At 44.7% G+C, this 17,299-nt stretch overlaps 1 protein-coding gene across 5 annotated transcripts in view; it reads right to left on the reverse strand.

Moving 5' to 3' along the window:
* LOC148022888 (uncharacterized) overlaps positions 1–17,299 on the reverse strand; it is a 122,293-nt gene that overhangs the window by 41,129 nt on the left and 63,865 nt on the right. For all 5 annotated transcript variants that reach the window (XM_087695833.1, XM_087695832.1, XM_087695835.1 and 2 more), the window contains 3 exons: positions 16,257–17,289; positions 15,826–16,067; positions 15,563–15,669 (listed from right to left, as the gene is read on the reverse strand). In XM_087695833.1, coding sequence (XP_087551959.1) covers positions 15,563–15,669; positions 15,826–16,067; positions 16,257–17,289 — 1,382 coding nt within the window. The remainder of the gene's footprint in view (positions 1–15,562; positions 15,670–15,825; positions 16,068–16,256; positions 17,290–17,299) is intronic.

Below are 17,299 nucleotides of genomic sequence, written 5' to 3' on the forward strand. Positions count from 1 at the left end.
AGACAGTAAAGGGACCTAATCTACAAACAACAAGGCAACTGCTGTCCAAGCATTTTCTTCGCAAGAAAGTCAAAAACAATTCTCTAATTTGGTGATCATCTCCTACTCTCTTAACAATTTCTTCCTTAACTCTTTATGCACTGGAAACTTCCTTCCTTTGTATATCCTTTTCGGATGGGAGCGTACCATTAAATTTTACCCAAGCAACAACGGGATTTACTAGTAACTTGAGAAATTGTAGCAGGTCGGAGAAGGATTGCTCATCTACAGCCAAAGTGACTTGCATGCAAGTGTAGAAGACTCAATTTGTGCCTGCATGTGGTCAAATTAAGGGGCAAATGTGGGGATCTTGATGCCGGTCACTGTTCTAGGACTGGAAATCAGAATTCTCTCTTGTTCATTCTCCTTCATCTATGTTAGACGCATGCTGAATTTGAGGATGAAATTTGAAGATTCACACCTCATATTTGATCCTGATGTGTTGTGGTTGTTGGTTTGTTAATCCCACTATGCAACTGGTGAGGATTAGGGGTGGAGTTTGTATGGGCTGAAACAAGCACTAAGAGAATGGTATCATAAGTTTGATACATTCATGCAATCCCAAGGCTTTCATAGAAGTCAAGTGGATCACTATTTGTACACCAAGAAGGCAGTAGATGACAGCCTGATTATCTTGGTTTTGTATGTTGATGACATGCTGATTGCTGGCAGGGATACTCATGCCTTGGATTCATTGAAGCAAAGTCTTCATGGCAGCTTTGACATGAAGGATCTGGGTGATGCAAATCACATTCTTGGCATGCGAATACTGAGAGATAAATCTAAAGGTTTACTCTATCTATCTCAGCAGGAGTATATCTCCAAAGTTTTGCAGCGTTTCAATATGGAGGGGGGGAAAACAATTGGGGTTCCATTGCCTCCATATGTGAAACTCAGTGTAGAGGACAGCCCTACATCTGATGATGAGAAGGCTGAAATGGCCAAGATACCATATGCTTCAGCTGTTGGCAGTTTGATGTATGCTATGGTTGCTACACGTCCTGACATTGCTTTTGCAGTGGGAGTGGTTAGCAGATACATGGAAACCCCTGGCAAGAAGCATTGGGATGCAGTGAAAGGTATTATGAGATACCTCAAAGGCACAAAGGAGTTGTATATCTACTTTGGAAAGAAGAAGGCATCTGTTGTTGGCTTTACGGATGCAGACTATGCTGGTCATGCGGACTGCAGGAAGTCCACTTCTGGGTATGTGTTTACTTTCACAGGAGGAGCGGTCTCTTGGATCTCCAGGCTACAAAAGTGTGTTGCATTGTCTACTACAGAGGCAGAGTATGTAGCTGCCACTGAGGCATGCAAGGAGGCTTTATGGCTTTCACGTCTGGTGGGAGAGCTTGGCATCACAGAGTTACCTGTTCTCCATTGTGATAGTCAGAGTGCTATCATGCTAGCACGGAATCCTGTCTTTCATGCAAAGACAAAGCACATACAGGTGAAATATCACTTCATTAGAGATGTACTTGACAACAAGAGCATTGAGCTTGTCAAAGTGCATACAAATGATAATCCTGCAGACCTCACAAAGGGTCTTCCAGCAGAGCGGTTTGCTCATTGCCAACAGATGATGGGAGTTGGATAGATATATTTATTTCAGTTTTATACATACTTAGACTTAGCTGATTCTTTTCTCCTCTTAAGGCACATTGCCTTTAGGTGGGAGGTTGTTGGAACACACCCTTAGCACATTGTACTTTCATATATATATCTATCTAAAACCTAAAGTGATACACTCATCATTGTACCGAAAAACGTGTTCACTCTCTACTCTCCTTACTCGCACTCTCTCTGTCTCTCTCTTAGAGCGTAAGGTCTGTCTACCTCTATCTCCAAGCCTCATCGACTCCGACAGTGGACTTGTGGTAACTTGGACATTGAACGCTTTCGTATAAAGACATGTGTCATCCTGCATCCACTTAACAACTTTTAAGAGCACATGCAGGTCATATGCTTCAATCATAATGAGCAGGTGCAGCTCAAAAAGACATCACTTATCTGAATCCCACAGTGTTGACTTGGATGCATATCACCTACGCTTGATTATCATTACTTGTGTATGTGTTGACTTTGCTTTTTTTTTGTATTATCTATACACAATCACAAAACACATTGTTTATTTATATACACATTTATAAATCCATGTCACTTCGTGAGGATAAAAACCAATTGTAGAACTCAGGATTGTACTGGAGTGTGGCACACACATCCAGTACTCGTAGCAGTCTACTCAATAACAACAGATATTTTGCAACATCGAGTAGCATGGTACCTCGTCCGAGTGTACTCGCAACATGTTGCTCCTCCTCAGTGAGAATCTTATCAACCAGAGAGTTCTCTTAGCTAGTTCCAGCTAAGTCCATACCCCGAATGGCAGTCAGTATTCAAAAGAAAGTTGGCGCCACATAGGTTGGGTCTCTTTGAGACCGCCATTAGGCCAATAGCTCCTCTGAGACTGTCATAATCTGGGATCCAAGTTTGTAGCGCGGTTTTCAAACCAACGTTTTTCAAATTAACTTGAACCCTTTGATTGTCGCTTTAGTTACTCTATCTCTAAGATTTTGTTAGCAAAGCGCTTCATTGAATGTCACAGTTAGGCGTAGTTTATCGGTCTCCTCGCTAGAGATGAGTTACATACATTCATGTGGGAGCTTGTCATAGTGGTCATTAAGATATTCCTGCTCTTCCTAGGATAGAGGAAATGGCAAGTATTCCTCAAGCTGCTCCTTAGGGAATGTACCCATGTCTGCAAGGACGTACACACGTGGAAATAATTTGAGTTTAGTATCCAACTCAGTTAAGCATTCTGTGGCACTTCTATGTTCAAAGAGGGCTTGCTCGGTTGCTATCTCATGCAAGGTTCTGGGAGTTTCCCTAAGCTTTAGCATAGTTGGGGGCTCAGGCCTAGATCAACAAGATTAGTCAACGCTAGGATTGGTCACGTTATCAGGGTTTTCAAGTTTCTCCTAAGGCTTTGCTGCCATTGTGTCATGGTTCTTCTCGGATGTGGTTGGTATAGTTTCGTCAACCTGTTGTGATAGTGTTGTATCCACTCTTGATTGGTCAATGTAAGTTCTGTTGTCGGTGGATTGAGTGTTGCAAGCAACCACTGATGGTAATGGTTGCTTTGACTTATCAGAATATACAAATGTGTCTGGGTTTCACCATTGTTAGAAGAGATGGCAATGGATTCATTGGTGGATGGACTCGATGCTTTATTCCTTAGCTCTTCAGCACTCTTGGTCTCAATTGTCTTAGTGTCTACAACCACTTGCAGCTACCGCTGTTTTCGTTGTTTTCTCCTCTTTTTCTTGGGCAATTAAGGTGTACCCTTTAAAGATTCAGGACCCTGAACTAGGTCAGCCGTTGATGTGCTTGGTGGACCTCATCATTCTCTGTTTTTTGTGTGCCCTCATGAAACATAGCCGCGGCCTACTGCTAGGTTGTGAGGATACAACTACCTCTCTTTTTGGTGAGTCTAGCTCTTCAGCTAATTCCCCTCCATTTAGCTCCTCATCCGATCGTATTAGCAGTTGCTCCTGGTCGGGCATTTGCTCTAGACTCTTGTCCTTACCCATTGGAACATGCCTCCATTGCTTCTTATCAGAGCGGGTGTTGTGTTTAGAGCTTTTTTTCTCTTGCCCTGGAGGTTTGGGTGACTCTAGTGTAGAGCCAAGAGACAGTTTAGGATTCTTGTCATGTAGGCTTAGACGGAACTAGCTGAAGAAGTCATGGTTGTATTGATGGGAAGCATAGAGATCTAGGATTGCAAGGTCTTGAGTGAGGCAAAAGACATATGCACTAACATCAAAAACCGTGCTCCCTACTCCAGGACAGTGGTAGAAAGCTGGACCTCATGGAGTGCTACCAACACTCGTAATGAGGTTGGGGCCACGTACGTGGAATCATGTATTGATGTCCAAAGGGCTTTCCTTTGCTCAGCGAGTGTTATTGGTCGGTGGCCAATTTTGGCTGCCAAACTTTGATTGGAGTACCACTTCTGCACAAAGTCATCTTGTCCTTTCTCCTTTCATTTGATTGCTTCGAGCTTTTCCTTGTTTGTCACACATTGAGCAGTATAGAGTGAGGGTATCAAGCGCAATTCTCTAGATGTGGCTTTTGGGATGTCCCTTATGACTTCTTTAGTAACAGCTACATAGCGGGAGCAAACATGGTGCTCATCCCAAGTTAGGGGTTCGCCTACGAGCTTTGTGTGCTCCGATGTTGGCCTTCCAGTGTCCACATGGACGTACGCACGTGTGATGGCTATCAGCTTGTGATCGAGCTTCATCAAGCACTTCATCTCTGGTTCGTTGGTCAGTTGTGCCATCTCCTTAGCCAAATCTTCGAGAGATTTCTCCTCAAGCCTAGGCTTTAGGTGCTTCGGCAGTATTGGAGGTGTCAAGGATGTTGGTTGCGACACCTCTTCCACAGGTGAATTGCCAAGGACACGTTCCGCAAGAGGCATCATCACGGCCAAAGGCTGTGACTCTTGATTGGAAGTAGTAGCCGCTAGTTCAGTGGACTAGCCACTATTGGTAGACTGCGGTGTCAAGTCCTTAAGCAGATCAGAAGTGGTCATGTCTTTTGTTGCCCTTTGCGCATTCACTTGTACAGAAGGAGCATCAATTGAGCTAGTCATGGTGGATTGCACAGGCATATCCTTAAGCTAAGAACTAAGGGTGGTGTCATGTCCTGCATCTTGGACATTTGGAAGCTCAGATGGAGATAGAGATTGGGATTGAGCAGCTGCACTAGACAACTGCTGTTGTTATTCCTGTGTCTATTTAGGAAAAGAGGGTGTAGGAGATTTGGAACTCCTAGGTGGACTTGGCACTGGCCTGAAGATTTGCTTGTGGCTATTAGGCAATTCTGCGATTTTCTTTGTTGAGCAATCAGCCTTATCATGAGCAACGTTGTGCTTGTAATGGTAATTATTCTCTTGGAAAGTCAAAGGCTCCTTGGGCACTAATGGTCTTTGTGCAAGCTCAACGGTTACATCTGATATCCGCTTGTTAAGCACGCTAGGCTGAGGATCTACCTTTCAAATAGTCATGTTTGGTTTCTTGCCTCAAGACTTGGATTTTCGTTTAGATTTCCTCCTGCGCTTCTTTGCTTTTGATGTGATTTGGCCTTCAACTGATAGAGGAGGTTTAGCCAGGGGTTTTGGTACCCAAATCCATCTGTTACCTACGTAATACCCTTGTGCACAAAACAGCACTTTGAATATCCATCACGGCATTGTGCGGGCTCTCCATCGATGCCTTCGTCTATAAGGCTTGGCCTTCTTTTGTGGATTTCTATGATATTTGTAAGTCCAAAGCCTATCCTTGGCATTGTCTCTTGACCTTCTCGTTTCAAGCATGGTCTCACTCACTGGTTCTCTTTATTCAACATGCGCTTGTATCAACTCTTTCAACAAGTCCTTGCTCTCGTTACTAGGCTTGCATGGTATGTCAAAACATTCCTTGTCTTTCCCTCGAGGTTTAATGAGGTCACCCTTGCAAAAGGTTGTGGTTATCCTCACACCCAATAGTGTGAAGTGTATCCTCAATGCTACATAATATGCCTCGCACTTAGTTGCCCTTTTGAAAGGTCTTCCTAAGAGGGTTTCCTTTCCACAATTTGCGCTATTTGAAGGAACATGGAATAGGATAGGCAAGCTTTCCGTTTTAATAGTTACAAGGATTTTGCACTTCCCTATAAGGGCTTGTGGGTGTCTCCCACAGGGATTAAGAGTTGCATTAGTCGGTGTGAGCTTTGATTGGCCTAGTAGAGTCCATTTCATAGGTCAAGATATTAAAATCTGCTCCTTCATCGATGAGAGCATCGACACAGTGTTCTTTTGCGGTGAGTTTGACCCTAAGATAAGCAAACAATACTATGTCTTCATCTTCTAGGTCTTGGCTTATAAATTTAAGCCTTCTGATACATGCCCTTGAGTCCCCAACTACATAGCTAGATTTGGATTCTCTATTGATATCTTGGGTCATCTGTGCAATGTTGTTTAAGGTGCATCGATCATCAAGACTGTCATGTCTAGTCATCCTCGCAGTTGTAGCTTGATGTTGTTCCATTCCGCTTTGACTAGATGCAGTCCGAATGCAACATATACATGTTTTTATGGTATGGCCTTTTTGCCCTTGTTGGCTAGATTGACCCATTGAGGTTCTAGGGTCTCTATTTGTCTTTGTTGGGGTATGGACTTTTGGTTGTTGTTTTACAAGTGAGAATCTATACTTGTATAGAGCCATCGCTATATTAGGATCTAATTTGGAAGACCTTTCACGGCGCGCGTTTTCTCTCCAGCCTGCTTGGGGAAGGTGCGGAGGGGCAGAGCCCCCTCTGCGAGGGTCCGGGGGGGACAGTCCTCCTCGGCCCGCAGGGCCGTTATGCTAACCACCATGCATAATTTGAAGGACCGTTCATAGCCAAGTTTTGAACTATTTGCTCTAGATTTCAGCTCCGTGATAGATCTATGATGTGCTTTCGGCTCTATACGGTCTCTGGGTCGGTTTCAGGGTTTAGATATGTCAAATCTGTATTCTATTCACCTATCAGATTTTGACAGTTTTCTGTCTGATTCTCAGAGGTCCAATTCTCAGGAGTCCAATTATCAGAATCAGACGTCCGATTGGCCAATCGGACGGTCCAAGTCTGAGTGGTCCAATTTTGATTGGTTCGATTCAGGTGGTCCGATTTTCGTGCCAATCGGACGGTCCAAGTCTGAGTGGTCCAATTTTGGTTGGTTCGATTCAGGTGGTCCGATTTTCGTGCGTCCAATTCTGGAAATCGGACGTCGGATTATGGGGTGTCCGATTTGGAGTGTTCGATTCTAGATAGTCTGATTTTGAGTGTCCGATTATAGGATGTCCGATTATGGGATGTCTGATTCTCAAAATCGGACACGGTGTCCGATCGGACGAGTCGCTCGGTCCGACTCTGAGAATCGAACAGGTCACTCAGTCCGATTCTGGGAATTGGACACTGTGAGGGGTGTCCGATTCCACCGACCGAAATGCGTGTTGATCACTTATTTACCCAGAAATCTAAAGATAGATGTCGCTAGTGCCTACTAGAACTTCTAGGAATCAAGGGGGATTGTAGGACAAGGGCATTCCATACTTCAATCTCATTGAAAGTTCCGATAAGCTCTGATCAATCTGATGTAGGCCTGGACCTGCAAGCTCTCTCTCTCTCTCTCAAGCTCTCCTTAACCTTTCAAATGCAAAATAAGGTCTTCCTTGCCACTCCTTGCCTCTTATTGCCCTGCCTAGGTCTGCATTCACCTTAGTCTTACTCCTCTTACTAGTATTTAGTCCAAAATTTCATTTTTTGCCCTTCTTTCCCATGTTTCAGCCTGTTATACAACAACAGAAAACCCTACTGTATACTCACACTATTTTGCTCCTATCCTAACTAAATGTTTAAAAAAATCATAAAGAAAACACCTACACTACTCCAACCTGCTTTTTCAAATCTAAAACACCAAAAACCTACTTGCTAAGAAGATCGAATACCTCTTCAAACTCCCTCGCTTCCTACCTATCTACCTCAAGCACCAGTTCGAGAAAAACCCTACTTCAATGCTCGATTCGAAGCGCGCAAGCACTCAAGGCTTGAATCCGTTAGTCCCGGCAATGGAACCAAAATGTAGAGCCGATCAACCACCAAGACCCACAGACCGCTTATTGTTTCAAGCATTCCAAGCTGAGCACTAACGGCTACCTCTCACATAGCCAACATGCTATCCATCTCTACAAGTGTAGTGAGCTTACCTCCACACCCGATCAAGTTGCCTCCTCTCCCGAGCACTCCGATAGCTCCACGATCCAAGTGCAAGCTTCAAGCAAGCTCCATCCTCAAGCTCCACGCTCAAAGCTCCATCGCCGCGAGCAAGACGAGAAAAGAAGAGAAGAGAAGAAGAGAGGAGAAGATGAAGAGCTTCTCCACCACGGTCCCTCACCCTCACACCCTCACACACTCACTCACTCACACACACACACTCCCTCTCTCAAGCACAAGCTCAAGCAAGCAAGAACAAGAAGAAGAAGAAGAAGAAGACAACTACTTTTGGCCACGCACAAAAATGAGCTTCTCATTCCCTTTTCAACTTTATATACAAAGCCCTAGGTCCATTTTGAGCAGTCATCCCCTAATCCCCTTTTTTACATGGCCGGCCGTGGCCTAGGCCCTTTTTCCCATTGTCCTCCTATCTTCCTAGCTTTCTTCCTACCGCCCATCTACTTTTACAATTCCTACGGGTGAAAGCCCCGTGCCCTTAAAATAAATCCTAGTGCACCTTACGCTCTTTTACAAAAATATTGACTTGCGTTTTTTTCTTGTGCGTCTTTCTCCTTGATTTGAGACTATTTTGCACTTCTTGTGTTTCCCGATTCTTCTTTGGTGCGCCTTCGTCTTCCATTTCACTTTTGCCTTAGCCTTGTCTTTTGCTTTAGATTTTCCGGATTTTCTACCTTGTTCGTTTGAGGGTTAACACCTGTTCCGATTGCCGGAAGCAAGCCAAGGCTCTACCAACACGTCGCCTAGGTTCTCAAGACCAAAGGGAGGAGTCTCCAAAGATGCACAGGAAAATCAACCACCTCTACCCAAATAGGGCATGCCTGCCTCAACACCTCTTGAAACTCGGCCATGGGCCTCCAAGAGACCATGTGGACCAGCTGCCCATCTAAAAACAAAAGGATGTGCTGCATGATGGAAGACCGCACTTCCGAAGAGCGAAAAAGCCCTCAAAAAACCCCTTGGGACCATCACAAATCTCTTCAACAAGAGGGGCCCGCACATGCCCTGGAGCATCTTCTTGGTACTGTTGAACATTTACAAGCATAGACTGCAGCCAGGAGGTACGAATCCTTGTGATCAAGGGAGTCATTCGTGTAAAATAAAAGATGGCTGCTCTCTCATGGAAGGCAGCAATTTGATGTAAAACCAGTTCCGTTCTCTTGACTGCATCTACATGATCCCCTTCCGAAAAAGAGGTAGTTTTACTCTCGTTAACATGGACATAATCGGACATAAGATGATTGGCAGTGGCCAGCATGAACTGAAGAGACCCATCAAGTTGTGGACCAAAAGCCTGGACCTCTGGCCAAGGCAAATTTGGGGGGCATAATAGCGGATCTTCGACCGACATCTTCTAACGTTTACCTTTCTCATCCCCTTCTGTCACTGCCCGAAATCCTCCGGCAATGAATCATTGTCTGAATTCGGCAGAAGTTGGTCATTCCCATTCCCTAAATGCTGGTCGAGAAAGGTCACATCGATACCATTTGTCTCCTGCAGATTCTCCATCACTGAACTAGATGCTGAGCATGAACTGCTTTGTCTCCCTTGTTGCAATCTTGAAGACGACAACTCTGTGTGTGTGTGTGTGTGTGTGTGTAGGCAACGAGCACTCTGATCTATGCAAGGACTCAGTCACACTCTACCAAATTATGTCTCTCTCTCACTTCTCGGCACAACAGCGTGCACAGTGTGGCGCCCAGGGGCAGCAGGACATAGGCTTATGTCTAGCGGGGCAGCAGATACAGAATACCTAGGTGTGACATGCCGCTTCTTTTCGTTAACGAAAACAGTCGAATTAGGATTTTCTACAACATGGCGCCTGAGCAGATCAAGATGATCACGACGAGGAGAACTGCAGACCAGCAAGGCGGTCAAAACCGGTGCGCGTCTACAGCGTGGAAGGTTCGTTTCGACACGGCACACGCAAGTCCAACCAACGGCAAGGACGCGCACAGATGTAGGCGACAGCAGTGACGGCGGGCACAGGTCCAGGCAACGGCAGGCGACGGGCATAAGTCTGAGGGCATAGGTCCGGCGACAGCAGGGCCATGCGAATCAAATAGGCGGCGGAAGCATCGAGCCAACTCTCTCTCTCTTTTTCACTGCTACACAACCGAGTATGGCACATACCACTACTACTGCCACACAACCTACAAGAGTACATCATCATTGGACCTCATCTTCTGTAGGTGCCCCTTTGGATAGAGCAGTGGCACTCAGCCGGTCTAGACGCTCACATCCACACAGGCAAAGGCCTAGACATCCACACCAAAGACAAATTAGAGGCATCATTGAACGCCACAAGAGACATGCTGAGACGCCTCACCCATGCAGAGATACATCTCCTTAGAGGTCAGACAATGAGAGTTTTCTTTTTCTACTTTTACTTTTAGATCATCTACATGTTTTCTTTTTCTAGGACACTATTTCACTTTTCAGCCTTATAGGCATGGTTTTCATCTTTCTCGTTCCAGATGAGAAACACACCATCGTTGTATGTATTGCTCTAGCCTCATAGACCACATTGGCCTTTTAGAGACATTTAATATACTCTCTCTTTTTTTCGTAATTAATATACTCTCTCTTTAAGAGTGGTTGGACTAGATGAGAAAAGCTTCCCAATTGAAGATGCTACAGTTCTTGCCACCAAAATTGGGGCTACAGATGTACCCATCATTGGGGCTTGGCAAGTCGGGAAAGCTGACACAAAAACAAAAGTCCTCATATTGAAGTTTGGAGACTTGGAAAAGAAGAGAGCCTTCCTCTCCAAGAGGATCGCTCTCAAAGGAGAAAAGATCTACCTAGATGAAGACCTCACCCCAACCCAGATAGCCCACAAGAGGGAAAATATGCCACGTGTTCTAGAGGCACGGAAAGCAGGTAAATGGGCTGTCTACAGAGATGGAAGAGTCATCATCACAGAGAAAAGGACAGCATGACGGTGGGCGGCCTATGAGACCCTGAAGTTCACACTATGGAATTGCAATGGCTCCCTTAAGACAGATGCAGGTTATTTTGAGGATATTTTCAAAGGGACAGACATTGCTATGTATACTGAGACACGTCAATGTAAAGACAGCCGTCTACCTGATGTATATGGATATAGATGGGAAAGTGTATATCACCCTCAGCCTAGGAGGCCTGGAGGGACGAGGGGATTAGGGGGTGTGGCAATTCTATTTAGAGAAGAGCTCCGAGATACAGTCCAAGTGGTACATAGAGATGTAGAGGCAAGATACATGTGGATCAGGTTACATACAAGTAGAACTCGAGACATGTATATTGCCATATGCTACTTTCCTCCTGCATACTCTATGTTTGCCCCTAAAGAGGCATCCCCGTATACACCACTATATGAGGACATAATGAGATTTATGAGAATTGGGGATGTTCTACTAGCAGAAGAGTTTAATGCACGCACAGGAAGCAACCAATCTGCTTTCTTTGACACTAGTGATGAGATGTTCAGAGATATTGCATTAGATGAAGTGGGATTAGTTAGATCAGCCCAAGATAGAGAGATAACAGAATATGGAACACACCTACTGGCATTGGAAAGTGCACATGGTTTGGCCATCCTTAACGGGCTGCCACAGTGGCCAAGATCTAATGGCTTCACATGTTGGAATAACAAGAAAGGGTCAAGCACAGTGGACTATTTGATTGGATCACCCAACTTGCTACCTGACATAAAAAGCTTTGAAATCTCAGACAGACCAATTGGATTAGCAGCAGACCATGCTATTCTAGCTTTCACAATGCAATATGGGCATATACACGAAGCACAGCCACACATACCAAAATTACCACACTATGATTTTGTGGAAGTGACCTCACACATATACAGCACCACTGTGTGAGATGCATTGAGGGAGCTAGACACACAGGCCTCTCTGGATGAGTTTACAGGACAGTTGGCCGAGATAATACACACTTCAGCAGCCTACGCTTTCCCACACACTACACCGTCAGATAAACCTCCATGAGGTAATGCCCCACAGAATGGCTGGTATGATGATGAGTGCAAAGAGACACGAGCACGTTTTCAGCAAGAGGTGGCACTTGGCATATGTACACATAAGCATGCTCGAACACTCTTCAGACGATTGGTACGCAAAAAGAAGCGGGAATACCTGAGCAGACTAGAAACAGAAATGTATTCCATGTTCTTGGGACAGGACAGCAAGAGAGCATGGAAAAAGATGCATGAGAACCAGCCACCCTTACAGATTACTAGACCGGATGATTGGCATGGATATGCATGCACACTCTATAACGTTCCTGGCCAAGAGCCTATGCCACTCCCCTCAACCTCAAGACCAGCAAATTGCAGATTTTTCACAGAAAAAAAAGTGAGGAATGCCATATGGAAACTGAAAAATGGAAAAGCCCAAGATCATGATGGTTTAGTAGCTGAACACTTCGCACATGCTTGTGATATCTTGGCACCAACGCTGGCCCACATCTTTAATAGGGCAGTTTGTGAGGGATTTCCAACCTATTGGTCAGACCATATTATTGTGCCGCTCTTTAAGAGTGGAGACCCCGCGCTACCTAGTAACTATCGAACTATCATGATTGGACACATGCTGGCCAAAATATATGGCTCTATCGTGGAACAAGCATTGAGTGAATGGGCCGAGATGCATGGCCTGAGATCAAAAGGCTAAGCTAGCTTCAGGAGGGGATATACAAATCTAGACCATATCTTTACATTGAGGGCAATCATCGAAGAAGGCAAGGCATTCAAGAAAAAGATCTATTGCTGTTTTGTGGACTTTCGCAAGGCCTTGGACACAGTGCCATGTGCTAGAGTCATGAGAAGAATGCAAAACATTGATGTGCCTATAGAGATACAATGGAGTATCTATGCCTTGTATGAGACAGTGGTGGACTTTCGCAAGGCCTTTGACACAGTGCCATGTGCTAGACTCATGAGAAGAATGCAAAACATTGATGTGCCTATAGAGATACAATGGAGTATCTATGCCTTGTATGAGACAGTGATGGGCAGAGTACGAACACCTGAGGGCATCTCAACTACAGTCAATAGCACCATTGGGGTGAAACAAGGCTGTCCACTTTCACCAACATTATTTGGGTTGTACATAGATGAAATTTCAGAATATGTGGACAGAACTAGTGGAGCCGGAGCCAACCTAGCAGGAGTGTTGATACCATTACTGCTTTATGCCAACGATATTGTACTTATATCTGACTCACCTGAGGGACTAAATAGACACTTGGATGCATTATCAGCTTTTTGCAGAGATAGAGATCTTAAGGTGAACCTTGGGAAAACTAAAGTTATGGTATTTAACACTTCAGCTGCTTGGGTGACAAGAGCTAAGCACCAGTTTACTTTTGATGGAGAGCCAGTGGAGATGGTTAAGCAGTATGTCTATTTGGGGGTCACATTGAAGGGACCACAGTTCTCTTGGAGAGAGACATTAGAGGCTCGTTTGGCAAAAGCATATGCAGCCTTAGGTGCATTGGAGAGGCAATGTGCTCACATACAATTTCATGAGCTGCACACCAAATTGTGGCTTTTTGAAACCCTGGTTACACCCCCACTCCTATATGGGGCAGCTATTTGGGGTCCGAGTCTCTTTCACACGAGGAGACAGCCTTTGGAAGACCAGGATGGACCAAAGAAGGAATACTATGACGGGTGGGAGCATATGGAAAGACCACTGGTCAGGATGATCTCACGTATGATACGAGCGAAGAGCTCGACCCCACATGAGATTATCAGAGCTGAGTTGGGAGCATCACCCATGGTGGCTGTGGCCTTGGTCCAAGCAGTGACTTTCATACATAGACTATGGGAGCTCCCCCAAGATAGATACCCACGGCTAGCCCTGGCCTCTTCTAGACAACTAGCAGCAGATGGTGACAAACATTGTTGGTATGCTCAGATGAGTACATGGATGAGTCTACATGGGCTGCAGATTGACAGACTACCCCCCTTTGACTATAGCCTGGATTGCCCTACACTTGACCTAAGCCGATCAGAGCCAAACCATGTGATCAGAGCAAACATGCTGAAGTTAGATACGGAGAAGACCTGGATCCGACCCCCCTTCCCCCATGGCACGAGGATGGCACACTACCAGGCCCACTTCCTTTAGGTATCTGAGGATGGACACACAACTGCCTCATGGACTACGCACAGTTATTGGCCAGATCCGCACCTCATCCCACCACCTGAGGATTGAGACAGGCAGTGGGAGGGTATACAGATAGAGGAACGCATATGCCCACTATGCGACAGAGAGCCAGAGACACAGGAACACTACATCTGCCGATGCACTGTATATTATGATATACGAGGTAGATACCACTATCTGTTTCGAGAGGGTTTCGGACCCCTGAGACGGATCATGCAGTTTGAGGATCAGAGATGCTTGGGATTCTTCCTCTTGGAGCTCCAGAGGCGCAGAGCAACAATTCTACGGAGTAGGAGGCCCCCACAGCTCGGCTCACATAGATAGAGAGCAGTCACTGACTTTTTCACTGATACACGACAGAGTATGGCAGATACCACTACTACTGCCACACAACCTACAAGAGTACATCATCATTGGACCTCATCTTCTGTAGGTGTCCCTTTGGATAGAGCAGTGGCACTTAGCCGGTCTAGGCGCCCAAGTCCACCCGGACGAAGGTCTAGACATCCACACCACAGACAAATTAAAGCCATCATTGCGCGTCACAGGAGACAGATGCCGAGACGCCTCAGCCATGCAGAGATACACCTCCTTAGAGGACAAACATCTCATTGATGGAGAGTTTTCCTTTTTCTACTTTCACTTTTAGATCATTGACATGTTTCCCTTTTATAGGACAATATTTCATTTTTTCAGTCTTATAGGCATGTTTTTCATCTTTTCTCGTTCCAGATGAGAAACACACCATTGTATGTATTGCTTTGGTCTCATAGGCCACATTGGCCTTTTAGAGACGTTAATATACTCTCTCTCTCTCTCTCTCTCTCTCTCTCTCTCTCTCTCTCTCTCTCTCTCTCTGTGTGTTCATCTAATCTCACTCAGCTCGTGCATCCACTTCTGCAACGCTGCACTCTGACAGTTGCATGACTGGAGAAATATACTCTTTCTGTCTTTCTGTCTCTCTCTGTGTGTTCATCTAACCTCACTCAGCCCATGCATCCGCTTCTGCAACACTGCACTCTGACAGTTGCATGACTGGAGTACTAGCTCTTGCCGACAGATGAATAATGCAATTTGTACCTCCCTTGAGAAAACTGTATGTTATCTAGTATGAAACTACCCAAACACAGCAATTTTCACTTCTGATTGTCCTAACAGCAGGCAGTTTAATTCCAATAATCACTGCTTGGCATGCCCTTTTGTCAATTTGTTTTCAAGCATCTTTCTGGATTTTTGAAAGATATGAAGTTTGCAGAAGGCCAAGGAAATACTCCTCTCAATAAAATCTTTCCAAGGAATAAAACTCTATCTTTACAAAGACTTGTAACTATATGTGAAAGGCCCGAATTCATAAACAGTAAACAGTGAGACTACAAGATATAATGAAAAACAAAAAATTCGAGCCTTTGGTTTAATTGCAAGTCCTACTGAATCAGACTTAGCCTCTTCCAAGTTTTCACAGAGTTTTGCTGTTAGAATCACATATAATAAAGATGAACTCCATGTTAGAATTAAGCATAGTACATATGACTCACTTGTTTTTATGTAATATGGAGTTTGAAGAGATGCATTCATCCAACCAGCTAGGTTTCACAATCAACGACCCCACTGCACACCCGTACAGGTATTTCATCGTGCGCACCTGTAACCCACAGCACATGACTCAAAGGTGCAGACTAACTTCATATGCACAAAAACTCTTGCCATGACCAACTTAAAACTCTAAAATATTTCTAGGAAATAAGCAAGTCCAGAACTTTCTAAAAAGCCGATCTTCTGATCAGAGGATTTGCACAACCTTTTGAGGTGCAATGATAATCGGACAGTGTGCCATTTTGTGCTGCCATTCATGCATTCTGTTACTCCATTGAGTGGAGATAGAAGGAACAGTGGTAAGCAATGCCCCACTATTATCTTTGATTTTCTGGCCAACTTCCTCACAGAGAGCCTTCTGCTTAGGAGGGAATCCAGTCAGTAAAAATTGTAATCCTTCAAAGAGGTGGGAGCAGGTTCTCCCTCTTAGATTGTAAGATTTGCCACCTAAAATCAGCAAAGAAAAGACAATTTACAAATGTACCTCCTAGGCTTTGCTGAAAGTGTGTAATTTAGGAAATCTAAAGGATGAACTAGTTTAGACCAACTGAAAAGTCAGGCATCGATTACAGCTATGCCATCAATCAGATGCATCCCCAGAAAATAATGCAGGCAGACTTGGATGCAGGAAAGAACCTTGCTGGTTATGCACCGGTGATTTATATTCTGGACTTCCAATCAGGCATTCAGGAGATACTTTTATGTTGCTGCCTTTTGGTGATGCTTCTTCAGATGGATTGCAGGTTGCAATTGTGGAAGGTTTCCCCAGAACTTGTTTGTCAATGGCCATCAGCTGATGATCAGTTATCATATCTGGCAAATAATCTACATCTGTGCCATCAATTAGAGCACTGTCAACAATCCGGCAAGCTCTCAGCCGGTGTTTCTTGCCACGGTGCCAGGTCAAGGGAGGAGACTCCTGCAGTTCCGAGCATTGCAGATCTATTTTATTCTGATCATTAGTTTTTGTTTTGTTCTCGAAAATATTTAAAACATCAGCTTTGGCAGTATGTTCTGACTCTGTCCTCTCTGGTTCTCTTACCACCTCAGGCGGAGTCTGTAAAAACTGTTGTTTACCAATCTCGAGCCTTACAGCTTCGAGAAGAGGTGAAAATGGACTTGCACTGTGGTGCTTGAGAGAAGACAACTCGATGCGTTTAACACCATCTTGTATCAAAATGTTGGATACACACTGCCTCTGATCTTCTGGCTTCAGGTCATCAGGGCCATCTTGACTTGTGTCTGGAACCATCATGTTTCCCATAAATTTCCCCTGCTTGAAAACATTGACCGCAGGGTTATGAAGTTCTCCAGTGCCACATGCAATAGCTTTTTTTGTAATGCTACAAGGGACAAAGGAGCAAAGTGGCTCCTGCAGAGCTGATGATGAACACTTCACAGATGCTTGTGACATTGCCATTAAAATCTCTGCACATGAGCCAGCAGTCGACATTTCTTTGTGCTGATCTTCAACATTTTCAATGCTTAATCCTGATGTGTACCGATCAAGATCACCCTTTTTCTGGGTTTTCCAAGCATTATTACATGAGATTGGAGCTGTACCAACATCCCAAGACTCTGACAGGTCACTTGTTTCAAGCTGTAAAAGCTTCTGGTTGTTCAAATTCCTCTCTTTATTTTGGCAAGTCGGCTTTTCCAAATCTTGGTCCTACGAAACT

Source organism: Lygodium microphyllum, chromosome 16 (genome assembly GCF_053477565.2).
Source record: "Lygodium microphyllum isolate KBCC chromosome 16, Lygodium_microphyllum_v1.1.10, whole genome shotgun sequence".
Lineage (NCBI taxonomy): Eukaryota > Viridiplantae > Streptophyta > Polypodiopsida > Schizaeales > Lygodiaceae > Lygodium > Lygodium microphyllum.